The sequence below is a fragment of the Dendrobates tinctorius genome, unplaced genomic scaffold (genome assembly GCF_039654945.1).
Source record: "Dendrobates tinctorius isolate UK_male_01 unplaced genomic scaffold, ASM3965494v1 ptg000424l, whole genome shotgun sequence".
Lineage (NCBI taxonomy): Eukaryota > Metazoa > Chordata > Amphibia > Anura > Dendrobatidae > Dendrobates > Dendrobates tinctorius.
The window spans coordinates 1,308,303-1,326,684 of NW_027362088.1; the positions used below are offsets into that span (position 1 = coordinate 1,308,303).

General features: G+C 49.4%; 1 protein-coding gene across 2 annotated transcripts in view; it reads left to right on the plus strand.

Annotated features, from left to right (window-relative positions):
• Positions 1-18,382, plus strand: part of CTDNEP1 (CTD nuclear envelope phosphatase 1) — a 92,902-nt gene that overhangs the window by 52,490 nt on the left and 22,030 nt on the right. For both annotated transcript variants that reach the window (XM_073564072.1, XM_073564071.1), the window contains exons 2-3: positions 16,896-16,962; positions 17,174-17,292. In XM_073564072.1, the coding sequence (XP_073420173.1) occupies positions 16,896-16,962; positions 17,174-17,292 (186 nt within the window). The remainder of the gene's footprint in view (positions 1-16,895; positions 16,963-17,173; positions 17,293-18,382) is intronic.

An 18,382-nucleotide genomic window follows, 5' to 3' on the forward strand; every position in this document is an offset into this window, starting at 1 on the left:
GTGTATAGTAACCGGGGGCGGTGTGTATGTGTATAGTGTATAGTAACCGGGGGCGGTGTGTATATAGTGTATAGTGACCGGGGGCGGTGTGTGTGTGTATAGTGACCGGAGGCGGTGTGTGTGTATATATTGTATAATGATCGGGGGCGGTGTGTGTGTATATAGTGTATAGTGACCGGGGGCGGTGTGTGTGTGTGTGTATATAGTGTATAGTGACCGGGGGCGGTGTGTGTGTGTGTATATAGTGTATAGTGACCGGGGGCGGTGTGTGTGTGTGTATATAGTGTATAATGACCGGGGGGGGCGGTGTGTGTGTGTGTATATATAGAGCATAGTGATCGGGGGCGTTGTGTGTGTATGTGTGTGTGTGTGTGTATGTATATATATATATATATATATATATATATATATATATATATATATATATATATATATATATATATATATATATATATATATATATATACACACACACACACTCACTGGCCACTTTATTAGGTACACCTGTCCAACTGTGTGTTAAGACTTAATTTCTAATCAGCCAATCACATGGCGGCAACTCAGTGCATTTAGGCATGTAGACATGGTCAAGACAATCTCCTGCAGTTCAAACCGAGCATCAGTATGGGGAAGAAAGGTGATTTGAGTGCCTTTGAACGTGGCATGATTGTTGGTGCCAGAAGGGCTGGTCTGAGAATTTCAGAAACTGCTGATCTACTGGGATTTTCACGCACAACCATCTCTAGGGTTTACAGAGAATGGTCCGAAAAAGAAAAAAAAACCAGTGAGCGGCAGTTCTGTGGCCGGAAATGCCTTGTTGATGCCAGAGGTCAGAGGAGAATGGGCATACTGGTTCGAGCTGATAGAAAGGCAACAGTGACTCAAATTGCCACCCGTTACAACCAAGGTAGGCAGAAGAGCATCTCTGAACGCACAGTGCGTCGAACTTTGAGGCAGATGGGCTACAGCAGCAGAAGACCACACCGGGTACCACTCCTCTCAGCTAAGAACAGGAAACTGAGGCTACAATTTGCACAAGCTCATCGAAATTGGACAGTAGAAGATTGGAAAAACGTTGCCTGGTCTGATGAGTCTCGATTTCTGCTGCGACATTCGGATGGTAGGGTCAGAATTTGGCGTAAACAACATGAAAGCATGGATCCATCCTGCCTTGTATCAACGGTTCAGGCTGGTGGTGGTGGTGTCATGGTGTGGGGAATTTTTTCTGGGCACTCTTTGGGCCCCTTGGTACCAATTGAGCATCGTTGCAACGCCACAGCCTACCTGAGTATTGTTGCTGACCATGTCCATCCCTTTATGACCACAATGTACCCAACATCTGATGGCTACTTTCAGCAGGATAATGCGCCATGTCATAAAGCTCGAATCATCTCAGATTGGTTTCTTGAACATGACAATGAGTTCACTGTACTCAAATGGCCTCCTCAGTCACCAGATCTCAATCCAATAGAGCATCTTTGGGATGAGGTGGAACGGGAGATTCGCATCAGGGATGTGCAGCCGACAAATCTGCGCCAACTGTGTGATGCCATCATGTCAATATGGTCCAAAATCTCTGAGGAATGCTTCCAGCACCTTGTTGAATCTCTGCCACGAAGAATTGAGGCAGTTCTGAAGGCAAAAGGGGGTCCAACCCCTTACTAGCATGGTGTACCTAATAAAGTGGCCAGTGAGTGTATGTATATATATATATATATATATATATATATATATGTGTATATATATATATATATATATATATATATATATATATACACTCACTGGCCACTTTATTAGGTACACCTGTCCAACTGTGTGTTAAGACTTAATTTCTAATCAGCCAATCACATGGCGGCAACTCAGTGCATTTAGGCATGTAGACATGGTCAAGACAATCTCCTGCAGTTCAAACCGAGCATCAGTATGGGGAAGAAAGGTGATTTGAGTGCCTTTGAACGTGGCATGATTGTTGGTGCCAGAAGGGCTGGTCTGAGTATTTCAGAAACTGCTGATCTACTGGGATTTTCACGGACAACCATCTCTAGGGTTTACAGAGAATGGTCCGAAAAAGAAAAAAAATCCAGTGAGCGGCAGTTCTGTGGCCGGAAATGCCATGTTGATGCCAGAGGTCAGAGGAGAATGGGCAGACTGGTTCGAGCTGATAGAAAGGCAACAGTGACTCAAATTGCCACCCGTTACAACCAAGGTAGGCAGAAGAGCATCTCTGAACGCACAGTGCGTCGAACTTTGAGGCAGATGGGCTACAGCAGCAGAAGACCACACTGGGTACCACTCCTCTCAGCTAAGAACAGGAAACTGAGGCTACAATTTGCACAAGCTCATCGAAATTGGACAGTAGAAGATTGGAAAAACGTTGCCTGGTCTGATGAGTCTCGATTTCTGCTGCGACATTCGGATGGTAGGGTCAGAATTTGGCGTAAACAACATGAAAGCATGGATCCATCCTGCCTTGTATCAACGGTTCAGGCTGGTGGTGGTGGTGTCATGGTGTGGGGAATTTTTTCTGGGCACTCTTTGGGCCCCTTGGTACCAATTGAGCATCGTTGCAACGCCACAGCCTACCTGAGTATTGTTGCTGACCATGTCCATCCCTTTATGACCACAATGTACCCAACATCTGATGGCTACTTTCAGCAGGATAATGCGCCATGTCATAAAGCTCGAATCATCTCAGATTGGTTTCTTGAACATGACAATGAGTTTACTGTACTCAAATGGCCTCCTCAGTCACCAGATCTCAATCCAATAGAGCATCTTTGGGATGTGGTGGAACGGGAGATTCGCATCAGGGATGTGCAGCCGACAAATCTGCGCCAACTGTGTGATGCCATCATGTCAATATGGTCCAAAATCTCTGAGGAATGCTTCCAGCACCTTGTTGAATCTCTGCCACGAAGAATTGAGGCAGTTCTGAAGGCAAAAGGGGGTCCAACCCCTTACTAGCATGGTGTACCTAATAAAGTGGCCAGTGAGTGTATATATAGTATAATGACCCCTTGCGGCCCTCCAATGAAATGCCTCCCCACACCATTTCTGACCCACTGCCAAATTGGTTGTGCTGAAGGATGTTGCTGGCAGCAGATCGCTCTCCACGGCGTCTCCAGACTCGTCTGTCACGTGCTCAGTGTGAACCTTCTTTCATCTGTGAGGAGCACAGGGCGCCAGTTGCGAATTTACCAAATGCCAAGCGTCCTGCACGGTGTTCGGCTGAGAGCACAACTCCCATTTGTGGAGGTCCTGCTCCTGGGTTGCTGCCCTCCTACGGCCCCCTCCAGGTCTCTTGGTGTACTGGCCTGTCTTCTGGTAGTGCCTCCAGCCTCTGCACACTACGCTGACAGACACAGCAAGCTTTCTTGCCACAGCTCACACTGATGTGCCATCCTGGATGAGCTGCACTACCTGAGCCACTTGTGTGGGTTGTAGAGTCCGTCTCATGCTACCATGAGTGTGAAAGCACAACCAACATTCAAAAGTGACCAAAACATCAGCCAGAAAGCATTGGTACTGAGATGTGGTCTGTGGTCCCCACCTGCAGAACCCTCCTTTACTGAGGGTGTTTTGATAATTGCCAATAATTTCCATCTGTCGTCTATTCCATTTGCACAGCAGCATATGAAATTGATGGTCAGTCAGTGTTGCTTCCTAAGTGGACAGTTTGATCTCACAGAAGTTTGATTTACTTGGAGTTCTGTTGTTTAAGTGTTCCCTTTATTTTCTTGACCAGTGTGTGTGTGTGTGTGTGTGTGTGTGTGTGTATATATATATATATATATATATATATATATATATCTCTATATCATAGTGTGCACTGGATGAAATGCCGCACAGGAGATCTGATCGGCCGTGGTGGTGTTTGTGACGGACTCAGCTCCTGTTGAGCCCATTTTCCTTTTTAGAGTGGACCCTCTGGGCCACCCACCCACCTAGGGCGAGTTGATCTAGTGAGAACCCACCCCCTGTACAGGCAGTGTCAGGGGCAAGACCAAGGGGGTGAGCCACCACGGCAGCTGGACCAGACGGCCGGCTCAAGGAGACACTATTGAGTGTCTGACAACAGGACGGACAGGATACCAAAGATAAAGCGAAGTCACACAGTTTCTTCCTCAAACGTGGATTCACACTTTATTCAGGTGCAAGGCATAACAGGGAATCAGGTGCAGGGCACAAACAGTGAAACACGGCAGGATGCGTGCAAGGGCACGCCAAATGTTCCAGGCATAACACGTGCACGAAAACATACCAGAGTCTAGGACAGGATACGTGATAGGGATCCACAAGAGTTCCTAGAAGGGATGCATGCTAGGACACGCCAGGATCCAAGACGGGGTGCGATGGCATCGGACTCCGGACTACTGGCAACGACCGACAGGGTCCCGGCATCAGGCTGCGGACGACAGCTCCGGACATCAGGCCGCAGTCATCTGGTTCCGGACCTCTGGCAACGGTCGTCAGGTTTCGGGAATCCGGCAGGCAAGCCAAGGTTCAAGGCAGGGTGTGTGCTTGAAGCCACGCCAGGGTTCAAGGCAGGGTGCGTGCTTGAAGCCACGCCAGGGTTCAAGGCAGGGTGCGTGCTTGAAGCCACGCCAGGGTTCAAGGCAGGGTGCGTGCTTGAAGCCACGCCAGGGTTCAAGGCAGGGTGCGTGCTTGAAGCCACGCCAGGGTTCAAGGCAGGGTGCGTGCTTGGAGACACGCCAGGGTTCAAGGCAGGGTGCGTGCTTGGAGACACGCCAAAGCACAAGGTAAGACAGAGTGCATGTGTAGAGACACGCCAAGGCACAAGGTCACAAGGCAGAGTCCTGCGTGTGCAGAGAGGCACGCCAGGGACAGGATTCCAGGACAGGGTTAGGGCCTGTGCGTGCAAGAGGGCACGACAGGGGACATGGCAAAGCCTGTGCGTACTTTTACAGAAGCATGGGGAGGTATGCCATGGGCAGGTGAGGGCCTGCGCGTGCTTTAGAGAGCACGCAGCGCACAGTGCGGAAACGGCGTGAAGTGCAAGGGAGCACAGAGGGCACGGCTGGGGCACTGGCTAGCTGATCGGGCTGCGGCACTGACAGACGGGCAAGACTCCAGCGAACCCGGCTGAGGCATGGCAGGCGACACAGCTGTCACCGACCGAGCATGGCTGAGGCACAAGCAGGCGGGCACGGCTAGGGCGGGCACGGCTGAGGCACAAACAGGAGGCTAGGAAGGCCAGGCGCATGCAAAGGGCACACGAAGAAACAGAGCAAGGGAAGACAAGACGAGAAACAAGGCAGAGCTTAAGCAGAGTACGGAACCAGGGACGGAAGCATAGGCAGAAACACGGAATCAAGAACAGAGCAAGAACAGAGCTAGCAGCGGAGCGTAGGCCGGAGCCCAGAGCCAGGCCAAGGGAGAACCTTGGGACTAGACATGGAAAAGAGCACGAAAGGAAAGAAAGGAGGGATGGTGCGTGTGCCAGGGAGCACTACAGAGCACCATAGGAGAGAGCGAGGCAGAGCAAGCAAAGACAGAGACCATAGGGAGGCACAAGGCAGAGCAAGGCAAGGTACGGAACAAGGCATAGCGAAAACAGGCAAGGCAGAGAATAACAGAAGGACTACAAGTCCAAGCAGGACAAGGACCAACATGGCACAACAGACAAACATAAGACAAGGCACGGGACAAGAGATGGAGTACGAGCACGGAGGGTGTGCAGAGACGCACGACAGAGCAGAGTGCAAGGCCACAGAATAGAGGGAGCGCCCCACAGACCAAGCAGCCATGCAGGGACACGACACAATACTCAGGCACTGAGCATAGGAAGGGGCGGCCTGATATAGGGCACAGCACCTCCTCTTCCAGGTCAGGACCAGAGGAGCACTTCCTAGTTCAGATCCACAGGATAACAGAGCACAGTCACATGACCAGAGTTCCAGACATGACGAGACGACTGCAGATCCAGTGCTGAAACCTAGACAGGTCACATGATCAGAGTTCTAGACATGAGATGATTGCAGAACCTGACAGAGCAGGATCCAGGAAACACAAGGTTTCAGACATGAGATGATTGCAGAACCACAGTGCAGGATCTTAGGAAGGACACATGATCAGAGATTCTAGACATGACGAGAAGATCACAGAACCAGACAGTGCAGAAATGCAGGCATCCTGCAGCCCAACAGTCACAAGGTAAGTGTGCACACAGCTCCAGGGATCACACATGATAGCAGACATGATATGCGCGTGCACACCGCTCCAGGGGTTCATGAGGCAAAACAAACATGGCAGACATGACAGTGATTCTGGCGACGTGTGAGTGAGAGACATGCGCAGTAGACTGTGATGAAGGCCAGAGGTGGCTGATGGCTGCTCCATGTGTGCGGTGGACTCCTGAGTTCAGGGAGTGTTTTTGTGTACATAGCTTTTTGTAAGCACTTTATGCACAGTGCACTTTATGTAACGGAGGATATTACGTAGTCACTGTATATGATATATAAATGTGAATTAATATGTGATATCACATTTGTAAATTGATTGGAGCACTTTAAAAAAAATACACATATATATATATATATATATATATAATATATGCACAGTTGTATTAGATTCACCGCTTGATAAAGGCTCTGCATGAGCCGAAACGTCGCCAACCAACACACTTTTTCTACACTCTTAAAAAGGAGTGCTGCCTTCAGTTTTTTTGTGTGTATACACACAAGTACACCCATATCTATCTCTCTAAGAGCGCACGGCAGGGTTTTATAAAAATCCGCTTTTCTCCATGTCTGGCGGCCATTCCTCCATTTCAGTGTCAGCTGAATTCCATCCAGAGTCCACCTCATTCTACTTATTGTGCTTCTGATTAGGTGATCACCTGAACCGAATCTTATCTAACGAAGGAAAGTATAAAAACCCTGCTGTGGGGTTCACAATCCTCCTGCAGTAGGACAAGCTGGACGGCAAAACAAGTGCTAGTAATATCCCAAAAGTAATAGGAATGAAAAAATAACTTATAACCATACCAAAGGAGGTGAAAAGAAAAGTCTTGAGTGAGGAAAGAAGGGCTCAATTCTGGCTTTCCTAGCAGAGGGATACTGTGAGCGCCATGTCGCCTCCATCCTTAACATTTCTAAGACAGCAGTCCATTACAACAAGGTCAAGCAGCAGATATTGGGGACAACAAAGCTACAGATTGGTAGAGGGAGAAAATGACTCTCCACTGACCGGGATGACCATCATCTTATTCAAATGTCATTCAGGAACCGCAGGATGACATCAAGTGACCTACAAAAGGAATGGCAAATGACAGCTGGGGTGAAGTGCACAGCAAAAACAGTTGGTAACCGGCTCCTAGAGGCAGGGCTCAAGTCATGTAAAGCTAGAAAAAAGCCTTTCATCAATGAGAAGGAGAGCCAGGCTGAAGTTTACCAGAGACCATAAGGATTGGACCATAGAGGACTGGAGTAAGATAATCTTCTGTGATGAGTCTAATTTTCAGCTTTGACCAACACCTGGTCATCTAATGGTTAGACGGAGACCTGGAGAGGCGTACAAGCCACAGTGTCTTGCACCCACTGTGAAATTTGGTGGAGGATCGGTGATGATCTGGGGAGGCTTCAGCAAGGCTGGAATTGGGCAGGTTAATCTTTGTGAAGGATGTATGAATCAAGCCACATACAAGGTTATCCTGGAAAAACAGCTGATTCCTTCTGCTCAGGCAATGTTCCCCAACTCTGAGGACAATGCGCCATGCCACACAGCTAGGTCACTCAATGTGTGGATGAAGGACCACCACATCCAATCCCTGTCATGGCCGCCCAATCTCCAGACCTGAACCCCACTGAGAACCTCTGGAATGTAATCAAGAGGAAGATGGAGAGTCACAAGCCATCAGACAAAGAACAACTGCTGACATATGTGTTACGTGTTACAGAACCACTCAGCACCCAGAATATGTTGTGCAGTTATATGTATGTATAATAGGTTCTATGTGAGATGCATGTCCCTAATGCATCAGCCCACAGGCTGCACCCGTGGGCAGAGGGGACACGATATTCTCCTTTTGTCCGCCTTGCCCCCACCTTTGTAATTCCCACAGTAAACATCGGCAGGCTCCGGTCACCTGCGGCTTTTGTAATGTATGTCTGGCCTGCCACTTTTCTATTGGCCGGCTCTCTGTATCTGTGTGATATATTCTGTGTCCTGTGAGTAAAGTGTTGTCAGACTGGACATACATGGAGAAGCAGTGATCTTTTATATGCGCCCATGTAACCAAGGAATTCCAGCCAGCGTCATTCATTCAGACTCCAGCCAACGCAGAGCGGACGTCCGAAAACACGGGGTGGTACTGAAAGAGGTACCCCAGCTTGGTAGACCCTGTTACACTGGTGGCAGACAGCGGGATATGATAGCCCTTCCACAGGAGGAAAGGAATGAATGGAAAATAAACTGTGTTCCAAATTATTATGCAAAAAGAGTTTCGGAGTGATAAGGTTAGAGGTTTTTTTGTCCTTTACACTCATTGCTGGTGATGTGTGTCAGGGCTCTTTATATCACTGAAAGCAATTGCAGATACCTGTGCAGATTAGTTTGGCCGGTGTGTCCAAATAAAGGCAAGACTACTGAAGAAGGCTGTTCCACATTATTAAGCAGCCGACATTTTTTGCCAAAATGGGAAAGAAAAAGGATGTGTCGGCTGCTGAGAAGCAACAAATTGTGGAGTATTTAGGTAAAGGCATGACTACAATCAACATTGCCAAGACACTTCATCGTGATTATCGCACAATCAAGAAGTATGTCGCTGATTCCCAGCACACACGTGTGCGTCCTGATGAGGAAAAATTGAGGACTCTTTCCAACACGCAATTGCGTCAGGTTAAAAGAGCAGCTGCAAAAATGCCTTGTCATAGCAGCAGACAAGTTTTAAAGCTGCTGGTGCCTCCAACGTCCCCCGAACAACAAGATGCAGGGTCCTTCAGAGGTTTGCAGCTGTGCGTAAGCCATCCTGTCCACCACCTCTATCCACTGCACACAAGCAGAAGCGGCTCCAGTGGCCAAACGAGACATGAAGACTGATGAGTGCCGTGCAACGCTCGATGGTCCAGATGGATGGAGTGGAGGATGGCTGGTTGATGGACACCCCATGAAAACACGGCTAAGGCGCCCACAAGGAGGAGGTGGAGTAATGTTTTGGGCTGGAGTCATGGGGAGAGAGATTGTCGACCCCTTTAGGATTCCTGAAGGGGTAAAGATGAACTCCATAATCTATGTGGAGTTTCTAAAACAGCACTTCCTGCCATGGTTCAAGAGGAAGAACCTGCTTTCCGCAGCCAGATCATTGTCATGCCTGATAATGCAGCGTCTCCTGCTGCAAATAACACATCTGCATCTCTGGCTGCTATGGGCATAAGAGAGGAGAAACTTATGGCGTGGCCACCATCTTCCCCTGACCTCAACCCCATGGAGAACCTCTGGAGCATCATCACAAGGAGCGTCTATGATGGCGGGAGGCAGCTCACATCTAAGCAACAGCTCTGGGAGGGGATTCTGTCCACAGGCAAAACAACTGAAGCACAAACCATCCAAAAACTGACAAATTCACTGGACGAGAGAGTTCAGAAGCTTCTTTCCAACAAGGGTCCTATGTGCAAATGTAACATCACCGAGAAGAAAGTTCTGACTTGAAAACTGTTTGATTTCATTTTGTAATAAGCTGATAATGCTGATAACTTCACAATTCACCATTGTTTTGTTCAAAATAAAATTAAAAAGGTTGAAAACTCTGCTGCGCATAATAATTTGGAACATGCATTTTGAGTGTTTATTTGTAAAAATATACTGTTTTCATAGGCAGTTTGTTCAAAAACATTGCAATTATACTAGAATATTAGAGGACTGGAAAATAACAATCACTGCAATTCATAGAGGTAATTTACAGAAAATAGGAGGAAATATTTTTTGCATAATAATTTGGAACACAGTGTAACTACCAGAAGTTAAAGAGGACTACATTAAAATATCTGGTGGAAGCCAGAGGGTTGATCGCCAGCAACAAAACAAAAGCGGATTTGATAGCCATCATGAAACACGACAGTGCAGCGCCCCCAATGTGAATGTGGAGGAGACCGAATTCCAGAGGGAGGTAAAGAACAGACTGGCGTTCTATGGCCCAAACCCTGCAGTAGAGATCATATGAGAGGTGATGGCTGATGTGTGTACTGATCTGAAGGAAAAGATGGCCGAGCAGACCAGGATAGAGCTAGCCAAGATGGAGATGGCAGAGCGGACAAAAGTGGAGCTGTCCAAGATGGAGATGGCAGAGCGGAGAGAGGAGAGTCAGCGAGCAGGGGGAGCTCTGGCCTTCGATCATGTACCTTCAACAGTAAGCCACAAAAAGATCCAGTATAATGCTTTCCGACAGTTGGGGGAGGCAGAGGAAGACATTGATGGCTTTCTGCAGGACTTTGAGCGGCAGTGTGCCCTTCATCAAGTGAAGCCGGAGGAACGGGTTCAGATTCTGGCCAGCAAGCTGACAGGCCGGGCAGCGGACGCCTATCGCACGGTACCTGATGAGGACTGTATGGACTATGAGCGGATCAAAGAAGTGATCTTGGCCCGGTATGCGCTGACACCAGAGGCCTACCGCCAAAATTTCTGCGAACTTATAAAACGCGTAACCGATACCCACGCTGAATGGGCCTGTAAATTACGGCGGTCACTGCTACAGTTGGTACAAGGGAGCCAAGCAACCACTAAGGAGGACGTTCTCCAGCTCTTCCTGTTAGAACGATTCTTTAATGGACTAATCCCCGAGACACAGGAATGGCTTCGGGACAGGCGGCCAACGACTCTTGAGGAAGCCGCTCGTCTGGCCGATGAACATCATGATGCCAGGAGGCCGCAGTTGTCCGGATTAAAGGTGGTCACTAGGGGCCCGCCCATGGACCTGGAGGGCCCCGAACCACCGAAGATTGTAGGGGGACCAGCTAGAAACCCGGCCTACCACAGTCACCCTGGGGCGCGATGCCACACCTGTCAGCTGGGCCACCTGCAAAGACAATGTCCCAACCGGACTCAGCATACCCAGTGGCCGAAGGCAGGAACAGCTACCTTCAGCCGGGCTGCTGTACACTGCTACCAAGGCGAAGCTGACCCGGCATTGGGGGCTACGACTAACCAAGGGGTGGAAGAGATGGAGGAAGTGCTGCATGAAGTAGACCCCATGCAGGCAGCCCGGGCAGGTAATCAACAACAGCATCGACAGGTCGTGTGGGTTAATGGGAAACGTATGCAGGGACTAAGAGATTCCGGGGCAACTTTGACCCTTGTGAAGCCTCATCTCGTCTGGGACCAAGAGAAGACTGACCGGACAGTGGCAGTCCGTGTAGCAGGGGGAGCTATACATCGACTACCCACTGCCAGGATTCACCTGAACTGGGGAGTCGGAGATGGCCTTGTTGAGGTCGGCTTGATGGAGAATTTGCCTGCAGACGTCTTGCTGGGAAATGACTTGGGGCCCATGTTGTCTGCATTCTCGGTGGCCCCTCTGACTGAGACCTATCCTGTGACCACCCGGAGACCAGCTCGAGCTGCGGAGGCGGAATCACACTCAGAGGAGGCCCAGGTAAGACATCCCAGCCCTGCACGTATTCCCATAGACACACATTTCTTGGGCCACCCCAGATGAATTTAAGAGGGAGTTACTTGAGGATCCTTCATTAGAGGGATATCGTGGGAAGGCACAGGAGGGGAGACGAGTACTGGAAGGGGAACAGTTTGTATGGAAGCAGGGACTCCTCTACTGGATCACAGAGCAGCACCACACAGGGACGAGCCCCACTATAAAACGACAGCTGGTAGTTCCCAAGAAGTATAGGCAGGAGTTACTGCGAATCTTTCATGATATACCCTTGGCCGGGCACTTCGGCGTCAGTCGCACCAGACATCGTCTGACACAAAACTTCTTTTGCCCGGGGGTAACCTATGATGTTCGTCAGTACTGCCAGACCTGTGACAGTTGTCAGCGCATTGGCAAGAGGGGGGATCAATGCAAGGCCAAATTACGCCCCCTCCCCATTGTGGAGGAACCATTTAGCCGAGTAGCGGTCGATCTGATAGGGCCATTAGCCAAACCCAGTCCGTCCGGGAAAAAGTATATATTGACAGTGGTAGATTATGCCACACGGTATCCAGAGGCAGTTGCGTTACCTAACATACTGGCAGAGACGGTGGCGGCCGCCCTGCTCCAGGTTTTCTCACGGGTTGGATTTCCCCGGGAGATTATCTCGGACCAGGGTACCCAGTTTACAGCAGAGGTGACCAACCAACTGTGGAAGCTGTGCGGTGTAAAGTCCATTAGAAGAGCCCCGTACCACCCGCAAACCAATGGGTTGTGTGAACGCTTTAACGGGACATTAAAACAGCTCATTGGGACTTTTACCAGGACCTACAGGGACTGGGAGAAATTCTTGCCACACCTCCTGTTTGCCTATCGGGTTCCCCGTTCGAGCTGGTATACGGGAGAGGGGTAAGGGGACCCCTAGACTTAGTGCTGGAACACTGGGAAGGGGAGGGCCTCATAGAAGGGGTACCTATTGTACCCGATGTGCTGGAATTCCGGGACCGCCTACAGGAGCTGACCCAGGTTGTACGTGAGAACCTGCAGGCGACACAGCGGCGCCAGCGCGTGTGGTACGATCGGAGGGCCAGAGAGCGCACTTTGGAAATAGGACAGAAGGTCCTGGTGTTAGAGCCCACTAAGCAGAATAAGTTTCAAGCTGCATGGCAGGGGCCCTACCAGGTAGTGGGGAAAATAGCCGACGCAACCTATAATGTCGCCGATTGCAACGACCCCAGGGTTATCCGCATGTTCCACGTGAATATGCTGAAGCCCTACCGGGAGCGCCCTGAAGAGGTAGTGGCCATCTGTGCACCTGAAGCAGAGGATTTAGCCAGACTTCCCTTGCCGGATGTCTTAGGGGAAAGGACTCAGTCTAAAACATGGGACCAGGTACACGGGTGAAGACCTAGGCCCCCGGGAGAGACAACAGGCGGAGGCGTTGTTGAGGCTGCGACAGAGGATGTTTTCAGAGAGACCGGGGTACACTCGCCTGGCGCAACACAAGGTTGAGACCCAGGATCAGAACCCCCCCCTGCGACAGAACCCCTTCCGCGTCCCTGAGTCTGTACGAGAGGGGATGCGACAAGAGATACTGCGTTTAGGGGTCATTGAAGAGTCAGTCCCTGGGCATCCCCCGTAGTGTTAGTGCTCAAGAAGGATGAGACTACACGGTTTTGTGTAGACTATCGTAGGCTCAATGAGAAAACAGTGACGGATGCATACCCCATGCCGCGTGTGGATGAGTTGTTAGACCGGCTGGCGGGGGCAAAGTATTTGACCACCATCGATCTATGCAAAGGCTACTGGCAGATTCCCCTTAGTCCTGACGCTATTCCCAAGTCTGCATTTGTCACCCCGTTCGGCTTATTCCAGTTTCAAGTTATGCCATTCGGGATGAAGAATGCCCCGGCGACCTTCCAAAGGCTGGCTGACCGGCTTCTGGATGGTCTCCAGGACTATGCTTGTGCCTACCTGGACGACATCGCCATCTACAGTGCGACATGGGAAGAGCATCTAAATCACCTAGAGACAGTATTGGACAGGATCCACCAGGCCGGAATCACCCTTAACCTAAACAAGAGTCACGTGGGCAAAGCAGAGGTTCAGTATTTAGGACATTGGGTGGGAAGTGGGAAACAGTGACCAGAACCAGCCAAGATTGAGACCATTGCCAAATGGCCCATCCCACGCACTAAAACCCAGGTCATGGCGTTTCTAGGGACAGCGGGGTATTACAGGAAATTTGTTCCCAATTACAGCAGCGTAGCCAAGCCCCTCACTGATTTGACCCGTAAGAACCAACCCCGCCAGGTAACCTGGACCTCAGAGTGTGAGGAAGCCTTCCGCCAACTAAAGGACGCCCTCACCAATACCCCTGTATTGGCTGCACCCGATCCAACGAAACGTTTCCTTGTTCACACAGACGCTTCTATGTTTGGATTGGGGGCAGTACTGAGCCAAGTCGGGCCGGACGGCCAAGAACACCCGGTAGCTTACCTGAGTCGTAAACTACTGACCCGTGAAGTAAACTATGCGGCCATCGAGAAGAAATGCCTGGCGGTAGTATGGGCACTCAAGAAGTTGCAACCATATTTGTATGGACGACAGTTTTCCCTCCTAATGGACCATAATCCCCTAGTCTGGCTTAATCGGGTCTCCGGAGACAACGCCATATTGCTGCGGTGGAGTTTAGCCCTACAACCTCTGGACTTCACCATCCACCACAGACCCGGCAAACAAAATGGTAACGCCGATGGACTAAGTCGACAAACGGAACTTGTACCAACCCCATAAACTTCGGTCATCCCCAAACCGATCCGTTGAGGATCAGACTTTGTATGCCAATCGCGTCGCTGAAAAGGGGAGCCGTGTTACAGAGCTACTCAGCACCCAGAGTATGTTTTGCAGTTATATGTATGTATAATAGGTTCTATGTGAGATGCATGTCCCTAATGCATCAGCCCACAGGCTGCGCCCCTGGGCAGAGGGGACACGATATTCTCCTTTTGTCCGGCTTCCCCCCACCTTTGTAATTCCCACAGTAAACATCGGCAGGCTCCGGCCACCTGTGGCTTTTGTAATGCATGTCTGGCCTGCCGCTTTTCTATTGGCCGGCCCTCTGTATCTGTGTGATATATTGTGTCCTGTGAGTAAAGTGTTGTCAGACTGGAAATACATGGAGAAGCAGTGATCTTTTATATGCGCCTATGTAACCAAGGAATTCCAGCCAGCATCATTCATTCATACTCCAGCCAACGCAGAGCGGACCTCCGAAAACACGGGGTGGTACTGAGAGAGGTACCCCAGCTTGGGTAGACCCCATTACACTGACATTATGCGATTCCCCTATTCATTATGTACAGTGTAGTGCCCTCCGCTTGTATATACGGAGCAGTGAGTACTGACACTATACGACTACCCTATACATTATATACAGTATAGTGTCCTCTTGTATATACGGAGCAATGAGTACTGATATTATACGATTCCCCTATACATTATATACAGTATATAGTGTCCTCTTGTATATACGGAGTGGTGAGTACTGACATTATACGATTACCCTATACATTATATACAGTATAGTGTCCTCTTGTATATCCTGAGCGGTGAGTACTGACATTATACGATTCCCCTATACATTATATACAGTATAGTGTCCTCTTGTATATACGGAGCAGTGAGTACTGACATTGCACGATTACCCTATACATTATATACAGTATAGTGTCCTCTTGTATATACGGAGCAGTGAGCACTGACATTGCACGATTACCCTATACATTATATACAGTATAGTGTCCTCCTCTTGTATATCCTGAGCGGTGAGTACCGACATTATACGATTCCGCTATACATTATATACAGTATAGTGTCCTCTTGTATATACGGAGCAGTGAGTACTGACATTGTACGATTACCCTATACATTATATACAGTATAGTGTCCTCCTCTTGTCAGTACTCACTGCTCCGTATATACAAGAGGAGGACACTATACTGTATATAATAGGGTAATCGTGCAATGTCAGTACTCACTGCTCCATATATACATTATACGACTACCCTATACATTATATACAGTATAGTGTCCTCTTGTATATCCTGAGCAGTGAGTACTGACATTATACGATTCCGCCATACATTATATACAGTATAGTGTCCTCTTGTATATACGGAGCAGTGAGTACTGACATTGCACGATTACCCTATATATTATATACAGTATAGTGTCCTCCTCTTGTCAGTACTCACTGCTCCGTATATACAAGAGGAGGACCCTATACTGTATATAATATATAGGGTAATCGTGCAATGTCAGTACTCACCGCTCCGTATATACATTATACGACTACCCTATACATTATATACAGTATAGTGTCCTCTTGTATATACGGAGCGGTGAGTACTGACATTATACGATTACCCTATACATTATATACAGTATAGTGTCATCCTCTTGTATATATGGAGCGGTGAGTTCTGACATACGATTACCCTATACATTATATACAGTTTAGTGTCCTCTTGTATGTACGGAGCGGTGAGTACTGACATTATACGATTACCCTATACATTATTTACAGTATAGTATCCTCCCCTTGTATATACGGAGTGGTGAGTTCTGATATACGATTCCCCTATACATTATATACAGTATAGTGTCCTCCCCTTGTATATACGGAGCGGTGAGTACTGACATTATACGATTACCCTATACATTATTTACAGTATAGTATCCTCCCCTTGTATATACGGAGCGGTGAGTACTGACATTATACGATTACCCTATACATTATTTACAGTATAGTGTCCGCCTCTTGTATATACGGAGTGGTGAGTTCTGATATACGATTACCCTATACATTATATACAGTATAGTGTCCTCCCCTTGTATATACGGAGCGGTGAGTACTGACATTATACGATTACCCTATACATTATTTACAGTATAGTGTCCTCCTCTTGTATATACGGAGCGGTGAGTTCTGATATTATACGATTCCCCTATACATTATAGTGTCCTCCCCTTGTTTATACGGAGCAGTGAGTACTGACATTATACGATTACCCTATACATTATATACAGTTATAGTGTCCTCCCCATGTATATACAGAGCGATGAGTGCTGCCATGTGATTGTCCCATATATTCCTCTCCTTTACAGTATAATGTGTACATTGTCTGGAGTCTTGTTCTCTCCCGTACGCACGTAGTTTCTTGGGGATTCTTTCATTCGTTCTCTGTCCTGCTGCTGCTTGTCTCATGTGCTTCCTGCTTTTCCTCCACAGGTCATCCAGTATCAGACAGTCAGATATGACGTCCTCCCTCTTGCTCCTTCCTCCAGGAATCGCCTCAGTAAGTATTGATTCTTATCCGAGTCATCCAGGCTGCGCTCTGGCGCTGCGGACTGCCTGGAGGGGGCACTACTGATCCCTCTACCCAATGTTGTACATTTTGGCTGCAAAATTGTGGCAGCCTTTTTCTCTGCACTCCATACCCCACCATGTACTTCACATGATGTGTGTTGTAGTACCTCTGCTTTGAATTGCTTGTCTTTGTGTTTCAGACCAGGTGAAGAAGAAGGTCCTAGTCTTGGACTTAGACGAGACCTTGATACATTCTCATCATGATGGGGTATTACGACCAACTGTCCGTCCAGGGACACCTCCTGATTTTATATTAAAGGTGAGTAGTATGCTGCCCCTTGTGTGGATGCCTCACTCGCTTGGCAGTCGCCCGCCCTCTCAGCACATGCTCACCATCCGTCCGCCTGCTCCGCTCTGTGCCCACCCGGTACTCGCTCGGCACTGCACTTTCCCACCCACTCTGCGCTCCCCCCACACGATCTGTGCTCGCTCGGCACTGCACTCTCCCTCCCACTCTACGCTCCCTGCCCTTTTTGTGCCTGTCACTTGCCCACACGATCTGTGCACGCTCGGCACTGCACTCTCCAGCACACTCTGCACTCCCCCACCTTACCCGATCTGTGCCTGGCACTTGCCCACACGATCTGTGCTCGCTCGGCACTGCACTCTCCTACACACTCTGCACTCCCCCACCTTACCCGATCTGTGCTTGGCACTCGCCCACCCGATCTGTGCTTGCTCGGCACTGCACTCTCCTACACACTCTGCACTTCCCCACCTTACCCGATCTGTGCCTGGCACTTGCCCACACGAAAGGGTGCTCGCTCGGCACTGCACTCTCCTACACACTCTGCACTCCCCCACCTTACCCAATCTGTGCCTGGCACTTGCCAACACGATCTGTGCTCACTCGGCACTGCAGTCTCCTACACACTCTGCACTCCCCCACCTTACCCGATCTGTGCTTGGCACTCGCCCACCCGATCTGTGCTCGCTCGGCCTGCTCTCTCCTACACACTCTGCACTCCCCCACCTTACCCGATCTGTGCTTGGCACTCGCCCACCCGATCTGTGCTCGCTCGGCACTGCACTCTCCTACACACTCTGCACTCCCCCACCTTACCCGATCTGTGCTTGGCACTTGCCCACACGATCTGTGCTCGCTCGGCACTGCACTCCCCCACCTTACCCGATCTGTGCCTGGCACTTGCCAACATGATCTGTGCTCGCTCGGCACTGCACTCTCCTACACACTCTGCACTTCCCCACCTTACCCGATCTGTGCTTGGCACTTGCCCACACGATCTGTGCTCGCTCGGCACTGAACTCCCCCACCTTACCCGATCTGTGCCTGGCACTTGCCCACACGATCTTTGCTCGCTCGGCCCTGCACTCTCCTACACACTCTG